The sequence below is a fragment of the Pseudomyrmex gracilis genome, unplaced genomic scaffold (assembly GCF_002006095.1).
Source record: "Pseudomyrmex gracilis isolate BER0280 unplaced genomic scaffold, ASM200609v1 scaffold_4, whole genome shotgun sequence".
Taxonomy (NCBI): domain Eukaryota; kingdom Metazoa; phylum Arthropoda; class Insecta; order Hymenoptera; family Formicidae; genus Pseudomyrmex; species Pseudomyrmex gracilis.
Window position 1 is genome coordinate 816,472 of NW_018020588.1, and position 13,746 is coordinate 830,217.

Below are 13,746 nucleotides of genomic sequence, written 5' to 3' on the forward strand. Positions count from 1 at the left end.
CAGCGTTGACCGCTCGATAGCGCCGCTTACCCGCGCTAGAAAAAATCAGTCCGGGAACTTTCCGGACAAACTGTGTACGATTTAAGTTTCTGCGTCAAAAGGTAACATTGTTATTATATATGTTCTATTTTTTATTTTTTTTGCTCTCTCTCTCTCTTTCTTTCTTTCTCTCGCATGCCGTATTTTTGTATTTACGTGACTTTTACATTTGAACTGACGAGAATATTTATTCTAGCATACGGTCTCGTTACAGTGATAAAAGTCGAGCGATAAATCGGCGAACGACTCTCGGCCAGAGACGGCGCGGGCGCCATCCGAAGCAAAATTAGAGAACAAAACGAGAACGTAAATCGTCGTTAAACGATCTTCGCTATCGATCCGCATGCGTGCTGTCGCATAAAATTAATTTTCCAAAGTACTCCGTCTGTTTTCTTATCACCTTCGCTCGCTCGATAATTTAGATTTAGACGCGCATACCTCACTTTTTATTCCGCGGTGAAGTTTCTTAAGTGTGTTTACCTCCTATACTTCCACAAGATTCCGTTTCGTGATCCATGACAAATTGCCGATTGCCTCAAACCGCAAAACAACCCCCTGTGCTATTTTAAAAAACATTGGCGTAACCTACTTTCCGGATCCGAACACTCCACAAACAACAGCTTGCAAAATTCAAATTAACAAACTGTTCCCACTTGAAGAGATAGGTTGCTAAAAGAACGCAAAAAGTTTATTTGCATTTTCTGATGTATTCAAGTTCGTTTTTGCATTTTGTATCTAAATTTTTTTGTTAGTGTATGTGTGTTAGTACTTGAAATTTTATGAAATTTTTACGAAATGTTTCTCTCTCTCTCTCTCTTTCTTTCTTTTTCTGTGCAGACACACTCTCTTTTACACTGACAAGAGAAAACGACAATCGATCCAATTACGTTCCACGTTTTAGCGGAACGCTACATTCGGTATATCACGGAATTTGCGTGCTATCAAAAATATGGCGGAGGGAACGATGCCGACGGATGTGAGATCCAAGATGCAGAACTTGATCCGAGAGTTTGAAATGCACGCGAGTCTTGCGTCAATCAAGGGCGAAAGTACGTTTTTGAAGTCGTCGACTTCGAGCGGCAGCAACGTCAAGAAGAAAATCGAGATCTTTAACTTGTTGAGCGCACAATCATCTATGAAAGATGTTAAGATGCAACCAGAAAAGAGCTTTTCGAGTCCCGCAGTATGTGGCAAGCCCAGCAGCAATCCATGTGGTTGGGACAAATCCGAGGTATCTTCTTCTTTACCTTCTGTCTTCAAGAAAACGCACGACTTTGAAAATGTCAGTCATTATCGCTCGAAGAACAACGAGAAAACGGATCTGAAAAGATGGTGGGGAATCACGAACATGTACAATTCTCTGAACAAGCTGACGAGAGCTTCGTCGAGGTTTCTAAAGAGACGTGATAAAACTACCAAGACGAAAGACAAAGTTTCCGGCAATTCCTTGGAAAACGATGACAGCGATGATACATGGAAGAGTGAGGCGATTGACATATTATTATTGAATCGCTCGCGAGTATCGTGCAATTCCACTAATAGCAGCTACACCAATTTAGAGATCGATATATTTGACTTTGAGAACGAAGAACGACGGCCCGACGGTTTCTCGAGTTATTTCAAGTCATCGCGCGACAACACATTTAACGAACGTGACTTCGACAGCTTGCTGAACTCATCTGCTTATAGTGAAGCCATCAAGGAAGATTCAAAGATTGAAACATCGCCGGAGCCGATGACTACTTCGCCAATCGAACGAAAGCTTTCGACGAAAGATGACGAAGATACATTCTGGACGCCAACGCGAGACACGAAGTTATCGCAACGAAAATCAATCGGGAAGCTGCTTTCGATGGTTGGCAGCAAATTGAAAACTATCGGAACAAAGTCACCGAAGAAAGAAGAGCGGCAATGTACGTATTCCGATTCGGGATGCGAACAGTCCTTGTCTCGGACCGATTTGAACTGTTCGTCTTTATCGCAAAAGTCGCGCTCGTTCGCCGATCTCAATTCCGTGGACAAGGAACCGTTGGCACTTTCGACGCCGACCTTCACAACTTTCGGTCACGCCTATAGGCATCACGCCAGCAGGAAGTTGGACGAACATCCTGGAACGACGTTCGCCGAAGTATCCTGCGAGGAAGTTTCTCACCGGCAATTTGAAACTTCCCGTTCTGAGTTTCTGGATGATCACACGCCGAAGCGATCAACTTCCATCGAAAAACGCAAAGTGCACTTTACGAGCAATGCTGTTTCGATACCCGGAACTGGAGAAAACCATCATTACCGCATCGACTTACCGCAGAAGTTCTCCGATGAACATCCGTCGTTTCCTCCGAATCCTCCGTCGGAGGATGTGTCTCGATTACGAAAAAGAAGAATCTCCAAACAGTTCGTTGCGTTCGAAGAAAACGATCAAACGGGAGACGAAGCGTTGTCAACGGAGGAAGAAGACGACGTAGAAGTGAGTATGCACAAAAGCAATATGACGGTTGAACACAAATTTCTGACATCCAATCTGAAATGTTTGAAGGCATCGCTCGATTGTGAGTCATCAGTATCGCCTGTACTTTCGCCTCCTCCACTTGCGACGTTTGACATTTTGAAGAGCGAGATGCACAGAAGGACTTCGTCACCGAAGAGCAAAGAGTAATTTAGAATATTTTATTAAATACAAAAATAATATATTTTCTTTTTACATTTAATGATAGAAATTATTAAAAGTAAAAAATGTCATTCTCTCTCGTTTTTTTATAAAACTTTTTTTACTTAAAGTTTTTTGATTTTTCTGCGCGTTAAAAATATAGTTAATTATATATGTGTACAATAAAACATATAAATAATATAATCTAATAAAAAAAAAATGTTTTAAAATGTTTTAACTTACGATTCGTGGCTATATTATTAGTTTCCAGATAGAAGACTCAACAAACGAGTATAAAAATGAAACAATTCAGAAAATCTTATCATTTCTTCATCGGAAAATATCGCCTGGGGATGCATCCGATAAGATATTCAGACTGGATCCCTCGTTCTCCGCTTTTGCTAACTTGTATCAACAGAGCGAACCTCACCGTTACGCCACCGTGAATCCGAACAACTTAAATTTCTTCATGTCTTCGAAGAAATTGCAAGAAATGGCAACGAATTGTAACGAAATGAAAAGTTACTAAAAGCATAAAAAAAAGCAAAACTTAACTAGGACAAATAGGTCTTTTTTTAAACAAAGTTTGAGAGATTTTTATTAAAGAGAAACGTAATGCGACGATATAACTTATGTATAAGTGTATTTTTGCAAATTTTATCGAAAAAAAAACATAATCACTTTACTTCACTGCAAGTTTATTGTAAATATTGCGCGCGGATTTTACAAATGGCGTCACACGCGATATGGTTTGAGTTTTTTTGAAAACGTTACATTAGGATTTTAGAATTTTATTTAAGGTTTTGTTTTTCTTTTTTTTTTTTTTTTGTACAAAGGTCATCAATGTCTCCACATTTACTAGATCTAGAGTTACTTCATATTTTCAATCAAATATTTCATATTAGAAGTGCGTGTTGTTTTTTTATTGCGTAGAATTATTGAAATACTCGTAATTAGAATGATGCACGAGTCATGTTGCGTAAAAAATTCTACATATAACGCGTCTAATTCAAAATATCGAGTGTTTCCAGATCCAGCAAAAATACAAAGACATTGATGCCGGCCTCTGTATACTATAAAAAAAAAAAAAAAAAAAATTTATCTGACATTCGCGAACACTTCCTGCCATTTGTCTCTTTCTCGATAAAATTTGTACCTTTCAAGTCTATGATCGCAATATCGCAAGGAATTTCGTTCATTTCTCACGAAATGATACACGAAGATTCGTTTGAAAAGATTTTTTTTTTTACTAATATATTACGCAAAAGAAATAGAAAGCGATATTATGATTTATCTCCCGTGACGAAGATACGATCCTCGAGTCCCTCATATTTCTCGCGGAAATATCAAAGGAGATCTCGAGTGGCATCGAGCGGATTGCCATTTACACAACAATAGCAATTTTTGACACACAGAAACCCGTTCGACATAGAACAACGTGTATTATAAGTGTTGTATATCGTTTATGTAAGAGACAAGTGACATTCTGACTACATTATTGCATACGTATGATTGTGCAAGTGATAACGCGAACAGACTTAGATGTATAAATTGTATAAATAGATAAGAATTTTTTTTGAACACTTCTGGAGAATCTTTGTATTCGAATTACGACGTCAGAAGCGAGAAATCGCGCGAATGTTCGTCTCGCGGCTTACATTGAAATAAATTGGTTCTTTCACGCGTCACCATCGATATTTGAAAGCTCACAGTGGCGAGGTCCGTCGAAAAATTCCTTTTCGATTCAGGCTACTAAATATTTATAAATCTCGGATCAATTGTCATAAGGTTTATTGTCGCTGAAAACTTACAACGTCAAACGTAGATTGAATTATATACGCATTTATCGCTGCCGGAAAACGAGAAAAAGAAGAATTCGGCGAATGTTTTTCAATGTAAGCTTTCGAACGTTCATGGTGGCATGTGAAAAAAAAAAACCCGTTTCATTTCTCGATGTAAGTTGCAAGACGAAAATTGATACAACCTCTCGCTTCTGACGTCACAATTCGAACACATCTACAGAAGCACCTAGAAGCCTTGAGAGATATCCTGCTTTTTCCATTTCCCGTTTCCTCAACACAGTTATGTATTATTTTTAGTAAATAAAAATTTTGTATATTATCACACTCTTTATGTTATAAAAAAATCAATGCAGGTTTTTATGTGTATTGTATATATATGTTTTTGAATTTTTAATAAAAAATTACGCACGAAAAATTATCCGGGATAAACTTCTTCTTCTTTCTTCTGCAGCCATCGTTCAAAAATAATCTTTGTTTTAGTGATGTTTATGAATCTGAAGTTAATGACATGCACACGCGATAGATCGTTTCAAATGTCGGTGAAATGGAAATTTCGCGCGACGGAATTGGTGCAAATTTATGCCCTGACGGTCGATGTCAAGACGATTTGCATGAAATTCGTACTCAAACGCGCTATACATACGTGGACGTCGTGACAACGATCATCCGGTGATCATCCGGTATATGAAGATCTCGGACATGCGAGCGCAAGGACGTATATATGTATATACTAGCCGAGCAGTGGCACTTCGCGCTTGCTGTCTCGTAATGCAGTGGAAATTGCACGTAACGATGCGAGAGGCATTATCGTTTCGCGGTTACGCGAAATGGCAGAGAAATTTTCCTAAGAATAACCACTTGCTTTCGAGAGAATTCTCTCGAGTTGTCGCTCAAGTTTTGTCATGCACGTTGAAGCTTACGCGAGTCACGACTTTCTTAATATCATGGAGGACACGTTTATCTCATACGCTTCGTCAAACGCAATTTAGTTCGTAGAAGATTGTTTCAATTTTATATATATATATATATATATATATATATTTATCTAACTACTTGGCAAAATCGTAATAAGAAACAGTTCTTCATTTTGTTCTACAAACAAAAATTCAATAAGTCGGTTAGAAACAAGGATACAGAGTGTATAAAAAGTATCAAAATATCTCGAAAAATATAAGTTTTACAGAAAAGTGCTTCAGACAAAAGTTGTAGAATTTAAAAAGATCTATTTTCTGATCTTATAACGTCGTCAAGGTAAAGTCAAGGTCGCATCAATTTTTTTAAATAGAATTTCTTAATTTTTATTTTATATATCCTTGTAGCTTAACTCAAGAGCTTTTCCAAACACTATAATGAAGTTTATTTTCATTAAGTATTTTTTGAGTTATAAAGATTGAATGTTAGAGTACCGCTGGCATTATCCAAGGTGTTCTACCCGATCGAATTTACACACCTCTTGTGTGTGTGATCCAGCCAACTAAGGCAAGATTACTATAAGAGAAGATTACTATTGCTTAGTCGACTGGATCACACGTACAAGAGATGTAAATGCGATCGAGTAACCTCTATGTACCTGGTATACCTTGGATAATGCTAGTACTCCAACATTCCATCTTCATAACTCAAAAAGTATTTGATGAAAATTAAACTTAAGTGTTTTGGAAAGCTCTTGAATCAAGTTACAAGAATATGTGATACAAATAGAGAGTTCTATTTAAAAAAATCGATGTAATCTTGATCTGACCTTGGCGACGCCATCGAAGATCAAACTGATAAGATCAGTAAGTAAATCCTTTTAAACCCTACAACTGTGTTGTCCAAAACACTTTTCTGCAAAACTTATATTTTCCGAGATATTCTGGAGTTCCGGTACTTTTTATATACCCTGTATACGTATCAATTATATCAAGACAAGATTGAAACAATCTTATGTACGATTGTATATAATTATACATAAATTATAGAATTTGTTTATATATGAAGGATTTTACTTTTGTAGTCGTCAAATTATTTTAAATATGATAATATTAGAGATGTCAAAATTTATTGGCGTTTCTTTTTATTAAAAATATTTATTATTATAAAAATATTTATTATTATTAAAAAGTATTTATTTTTCCTTAAAATATTTCTTCTTTCTTTGTATCTTCTTCCGCCATCTATCAAATAATTGATAGATTGTTTTCTGGATAAGAAAATAATTTCTGAGATCTAGAGGCAATGAAGTTATTAATACATTTTTGAATGTCTTCCATATTTCAAAAGTGTAAACCATCAAAGGTATGCTGCCTGAACAAATAACGATCAGAAGGCACAATGTCTGGAGAATACACCGGATGTGATAAAACTTCCCATTATTGTTTTTTGCGTCGCAAGAGCCACGTGAAAACGAGCATTGTCGTGTAGCAGAATAACTGGTTTAGGTTTCACCAGTAAATAGTCGTTTTCTGTCTGTTATACGATCGGCTTGTAACAGTTAACAAGTTCTACACTCGATTGGGAATTATTTTGATCCAGCAGTCCTTGGAAATTGTCAGATTTCAAGTCTTGGCCTTCCAGACTGTGGTTTGTCGCCGAAGTTGCGAAATCAGCAAATTTCGAGAACCACTCTTGACACGTTCTCGCACTCAACATTTTCTCCATACGCAGAATAAATCAGTCTTTGTGCTTTTTCAGCTGTCTCGCTCGAAGTAAAACTGGAATAACACGCAGTGCACTTTATCGATCTTCATTTTTAAACACACCAGAACAAACTTTATTCGTTAAAGATTATGATAATTCACAAAGCACATACAATGTAGAAATACAATATAGAAATGCGTGAGATGGAAAAGCAAGGTCACATCAACAAAGCCGAAGGCCATAGAGCGCCACTGATATGACGCCCGAGAATATTTTTACACTTTTAATAATTATATTATATTAATTATTTTCATAATACTTCGTAATAATTATTAAATAATAGAGCAGTATTTTTTACTTTTTAAACTACTAGCACAACACAGGCGCGTGCTACGCGTACGTTATTGTTATTTTTATTTAACGTGTTGTCAGTGAATACAACCTGTCACCGCGATGACAGATAGTATATACGTCTTATAACCATATAATACACATATGAGAAATGTCAGAAATAACGCATGAAAAAAACTCAAAAAATAGTGAGAGAGAGCAGTGGAAAAACAACACGTGACAGGGAAAAAGGTAAAAAAGAGAATATTATATATATTATATGTAATATTCTATATCTATATATAATACACACAGATACGCATATATGTATATATATATATATATATATATATACCGTAATCACGTGACCGAAGTCAGTAACACCGCCGCGGTCGCGCGACCGAGGTCAGTGACCCCGCCGCGGTCGCGCGACCGAGATCAGTGACCCCGCCGCGGTCGCGTGACCGAGGTCATTGACCCCGCAGCGGTCGCGCGACTGCAGTCAGTGACCCCGCCCCCACCAAGGCCGCGCGCCCGCGGTCACTGACCCCGCCAAGGCCGCGCGGCCGATGTCAGTGACATTACTGTAGTATGTATATAATACATAAAATACAATATAAAGTATAATATTATAAATATATAATAAATTATATGTATAATATGTATTATTTAATGTTATATATAATATAAATTACAGTCACGTTATTTTCACGTGTTGTTTTTCTACTCTTTCCTGTCACGTGACTTTAGTTACGTTTTTAATTTTCTCTCTACATATACGACGAACTGTCTCAAAATCGCTTTTCATTATTTACTCTCTCGATCTTACCGATTCGATTCGACTCGATCAACCAACCAACCAACCAATCTGCAACGCGGAAAAGAGGCAACAATAGATGCGATACATTCGACTCCAAAACGCGCACTTCTCGGTCCAAATGCCCTTTTTTATATAGGTCGGTTTTAATTTAAAAATTTGAGATTAATTAAAACTTTTGCGGTATTGCTTGTTCTCTTTTTTGAGACTCGTTTAAACATAATCTGAAAATTTCTAATTGTTCTCTATGACAATAATGATAATTTTCGTCGCTCGTTAAGTAGCCGAGAATAGTACACGAAGTTAAGAGTGGTCTCTATTATGCTTTCTCTCTCTCTCTCTATTTCTCTTTTTCTCTGTTTTCCTGAAAACTCAATTAATTTTCAAAACCGCATCGAGTTCGTGCCCGACTTCATCCTTTGTCCTCGACATTCAAATTGATTTTCGCGTGCCGAATTTGTTACGTTCTTCACTGTGTGTGTATGTGTGAAATATCACAGAAGTATATAGTTCGTAAAACTCTTGCGGATTTAAAAAGAAGACTGACATGAATTTATTTGAAGTTATATTTTCCATTTATATCCACGAAAATCAGAATTTTTCGCTTGAAAATTGTAAAAATCCCATGTCATTCTCTTTTACTATTGCTTTGTCTATCTGTTTCGATTCTCACGTGGATCGCTAAAAAAAAAAAAAAATAAATCATGGACAGACTATCGTTGATGTTTTGTTTTGTTTTGTTTTTTTTTTTGACAGGGATTTAATCAAATTCTGAAACAACGCGAAGTAACGTTTTATACGTGTCATCGAACCGCGTTGAATAAAATATCGAATGGCGCTTTACGGCAAAGCGGGAGAGAGATGCGATGCGCGGCACTTGTTTGTGCGATGCGCTACTCGGGTTTAATGATGTGTTATTTAATCCACAAAGTAAATTTTTAAGCTTAAGTCCTGACCCGCTTGAGTATTTGCCAGATTCGACCCCTGCATTGTGTACGGAATATATCGACGTTCGATGACGTAGCTGGTTGCGTCCGTAGTTTTCCGCCCACGCGTCGGAAAGCGAACGATGTGACGTAAATACCTCTATTGAAAATTCACTCACATGCGTACATACAGTATGTCGGGGAGATATGTTCTTCCGAAGTTACGTTCTTTTATCGATACCCTGACAAATTTTGAAAATGTTTTCGTCACGTAACTTTTATATAACGTCGTTATCTAGTTTTGCATCGTTCCGACAATAAAACAACCAACGTTCAAGAAATCCAGAAAAAACAACTGCCCTGCGTTTTTTATAGTACGTACTAATTGAACAAAATAATACCGCGAAAAGAAAATTTTTCATGATTTTATGAAAAACCGAAATAGTGTAACAAGAAATCCCTTTCATGATTATCCGCAGCTTTTGAAAACGAGCCGTGCTTAAATCTTCCCAAACTGAAAAAATCCTATTTTTTTAGCGTTTAGGAGAGAAATAAAGATTTCCGGAATACATGACACCTTTGTGTGGTCAATTTATCATCTCGTTCACCGTATCATAGACACACATATACATATAAATTTCACCGGACTTTAGAAATTCCACCGATCTCGCTGCTTTCGAGTTCCTCCGAGGCTAATTCCTATTGGCAGGAAGCGAGTTAACAAACTCGTTTAACCGAATTAATATCAAAGCTGTTGCAAATTAACGGGTAACGGCAAAATCAATCGGTAGTAAATTAATAAAATTACCTAAATGGCTCTAACTTAAATTAAATTTTAGTTCAATCTACGAAAGCAATCGCGGTGTAATTAGTTTCTTTGCGCGGGCGAGAAAATCTTTTAAGGGACGCGATTTCTTTTGATACATTGTGTGAAATCTTTTTAGACACGGACAATTATTTCTCAGTTAAAACTTGTTAAATTTAAATGTAAAACGACCTCTTCAATAAAAATCAGAAAACAGTTTATTTTTTTGAAGAATTTTATTTTTTTAATAAAGTAATTTTTCTAAGACACCTGTGCGAGTACAATGGGATTCGAAAGATATTACGTTGTTTCAACTTATATGAGCCACTTTTTTTCCGTGTGCCCCACGCGTGTTCGATCGTTCAGAACCGCGCGGAGCGTGCAAGGAACGAACTACTTATTGGAAATAAGTAGTTCATGTGCATCTGCTTTGCGAGAGAATGGCGCGAACCGACGAAAGGAGCAATTTTCCGGAGCAATGGTGTGGAAAATAGATGCAACGCGTCGCGTCGTGGTAACATTGCCGACTGCTTGAAGAGTTCGCTCGTTTTTTCCTATTCTTCGGTATTGCGGTCGTCGTCGCTCGTGCATCGTAATATCGTTCGCGAACAAAGTGTCACCTCGTTGGCACGTTTTTGTTTTTTTTTTTTTTTTGTAGTTTTATTTTTTTTGAAAAGCCACTAAAGTTCTAAATCGCTGTTCAAGCACGCCCATTCCAGTGAGCGCGAAATAAAGAACGGAGAAAGTGTTTCGGCAAGTGAAACGGCGTGTAAACTCTCTGTTTTTCGGATCATTAAAAAGAAGAGTTTGATAAAGTGTGTTTTTTTTTTTTGATATTTTTGCAGACCCCTCCCCAGGTAAAAGTAAAACAGAAAACTAATATTACGAAAGAAAACTGTGAAAATATGTTTCATTGAACACCCTCGGTAACGCGGTCGGTGTTACGGTTAAACGGGCGGAATATCTGGAAAGTGTGTCGGAATATTCAGTAAAAATATAATCTCCGAGGACATGAATTATTACATTCCGCCTTCTCTTTCCTTTCGGTGCTGGACTCGTCTCCTTGTGAGAGCGCATTTTAACAAGTAGAAAAACCCCGTTCTATTTTCTCTCTTCTCGTTTTGAGATACACATGTGTGGCGAAATTCTTTTGAATATTGAGCGCGCGCTTCACATACCTCCGTGTTTCGCCATTGTTTTTCAAATATTTCTGTGCTTTTCTGTTCACAAAAAAGGAGATTGTCTAAAAAAAAAAAAAATTGTTTTGACTGTGTTGTGTGCGAGCATGCAACAGTTCCTATACAAAAGCAATATTAAGACTTGTCTTGGAATACAGATGGAAACAAAACGAAAGCACGACACGAGATATAATACGTGTTGCGTGTCGCTTTGTGTGTAACGTGACGTTACAAACAAAAAAAAATTATGTAAAGCAAAAAAAAAAATATTAACAGCTTTAGAAATAATAACAAGAATTTTAATTTTATCTGAGCACATTGTGGTGTTTTTTTCCTTAAAATTTGTGAACGCACAGGTTGGAGTTCCTGATTATCCGTCGGATGTAATGAAGCAATACTATGCAAATTCAATGACGCCAACGTGATATAAAGCTCGCTAGATAGAAAGCAGCTACAACACCTTTAAACTCGTAAGCAAACGGCTTCGTGTTCGCAATTTTTATCAAGCTATATATAATATTGCTTGTGTAACAACGTTCTCCTTTGACGACGAGTCGCGGAATATTACCACGAATATTGGATACCTCCTCATATTACTTTTTTTTGCGAACAATAAAAGAGAAAGACAGAATTTTTTTTTTGGAGGGGGAATACACACTTTTCATATTTGCCACTGGGTCTTAAGAAATCCCAACCAATCTGTCTCTCGAAATAACAAAATATGGGGAATATGAAGATAACTTTTCTCTTTGAGACGTTGCCGAACTTGACGTTTGCCTGGAAAACAGCACTCTTGGCTCTCCTTTGCCAGCGTCGCGACGCGAGTTCCCCTCTCCCCTTTCCCTTCCTTCTTTGTTATTCCGCGGCTTTTGGCACAAACTGGTGAAATTTACATCTGCAAGCAACATCTGCGTAGACGACGAGGAATATTATCTGCAGTAGAGAATTTGCCGTAGAGAGCACAAGTTCAGTATATCACATACGTTTTTAATATAAAATCAAGCTCTTTCCACCTTTTGACGAGTGCGTCTCTAAGAGATACGAGATAATGCGTTTTCGTTCCTTTGACAATTCTATCCTAATTTAACGTAGTTAATTACGAAGTTCCTACGCCGCACGTAATACCGTGCAACGCTGTATTACACAATGAGAAGTGGACTTCACTTCATTTAACCAACGTTGTAGTTTCTCTCGTAATATAAAACCATTAAAATTTACATCAAAATTACGGACGTAAGATATAGAGAACCGGGAATAAAATACAAAAAGAATAGTAGATGTCTGTGCGGAGCTTCTAGTTTATTCATTGTGAAAACTTCTTTTCATACAAATTTAAATTCTCTTTGTCAATGTCAAGTTTTCTCTCAATTTTGCAACCTTCAAGTGAATTCACACGAAACATTATATTCGCCGTGAAAAATAGATATACAGAATGTAATTGTTTTTTTTTTTTTTTTTTTTTAATTAAAAAAGGATAGGACTTTACATTGGATGCAAAATGTATATTTTTAACGTGTAAATTAATTTCATTAGGGAATTAAATGGGTACTATATAAATCATGTATGTGTAATGCTAAGTGGCATCTTATGAATTTTAGAATTGTTACTGTGCAATTCGCAAGCTAAATACGTACATATATATTTTTTGTTTTATATGTACCTTTAACAACATTGAATCTCTGTTTATATTTTCGACATACCGATCGTTCTTTTGGTTAAGCTCGGAAAAGCCGATAAAGATATTTTCTCGATTGGAAATACATATTTCACAAATAGAGAAAAAACTTACTCGGTAATTAATAATATCGGTAGTTATAGTAATAGAATGTAATAAAAGAGAAATAATGTATGAAAAGGGAGAGACTTGAATGTGAAAATTGCGATTTTTACATTCATCTGTTTTATCTTTTTCTCGTTTTTTGCTTTTAATGCCAAAAGGGGGTCGTTATTTGTCACTGTCTAGACCTTTGCCGTCTGAAAGCAACGCACGTCGATCGATGTCTTCACGTACGCGAAGTTGTTCCGCTTCATGTTATCCGCGACGTAAACTAATAAAATGTGTCGATAGCAATGAAAAGCCGGGCGACACAGAAACGCTATGCGGGATAAACTCAGTTTGCCGGGTTTATAAAGCGACACTCTTCGCAGTCACCATATATCGTAAAGTCCTCTTTATGATTCGCAGTTTACGTACGCTGCGGTGAAACAGACACCATATTATACGACAGTAAAAAAGAGAAAAAAAAACAGAAAAAAAACAAAGAGAGAGAGAAAGAGAGAGAGATAAATATGGAACTTTTAACAACCAGTAATAACGATAAGATTCATGTCAATGCTTGGATTACTATCTCAAAAAGAGAGCTATAGTTGACAAAGCAAAGAGAACGACCTCGGTTCCTGCTATAATAATAACACACTTTATTCAATAAAAAATAAAAAATAATAGAAAATCAAAACATATAAAAGAAAACAGAATGTAAAAGTGAAAAAATATAATAAGCTCATAAAATTATATTGCCACTGGACGACATTTATTGTGAAAGAGTTTAAATTATATTTCATTCCGGTTACGAGCGTTGGACAGAC

At 36.7% G+C, this 13,746-nt stretch overlaps 1 protein-coding gene across 4 annotated transcripts in view; it reads left to right on the forward strand.

Annotated features, from left to right (window-relative positions):
- Nucleotides 1–4,832, forward strand: part of LOC109856176 — a 33,121-nt gene extending 28,289 nt beyond the window's left edge. For all 4 annotated transcript variants that reach the window (XM_020431174.1, XM_020431192.1, XM_020431182.1 and 1 more), the window contains exons 2-4: nt 877–2,503; nt 2,573–2,688; nt 2,948–4,832. In XM_020431174.1, the coding sequence (XP_020286763.1) occupies nt 989–2,503; nt 2,573–2,688; nt 2,948–3,212 (1,896 nt within the window). In that variant the 5' untranslated portion in view covers nt 877–988 and the 3' untranslated portion in view covers nt 3,213–4,832. The remainder of the gene's footprint in view (nt 1–876; nt 2,504–2,572; nt 2,689–2,947) is intronic.
- Nucleotides 4,833–13,746: the final 8,914 nt, after the last annotated feature.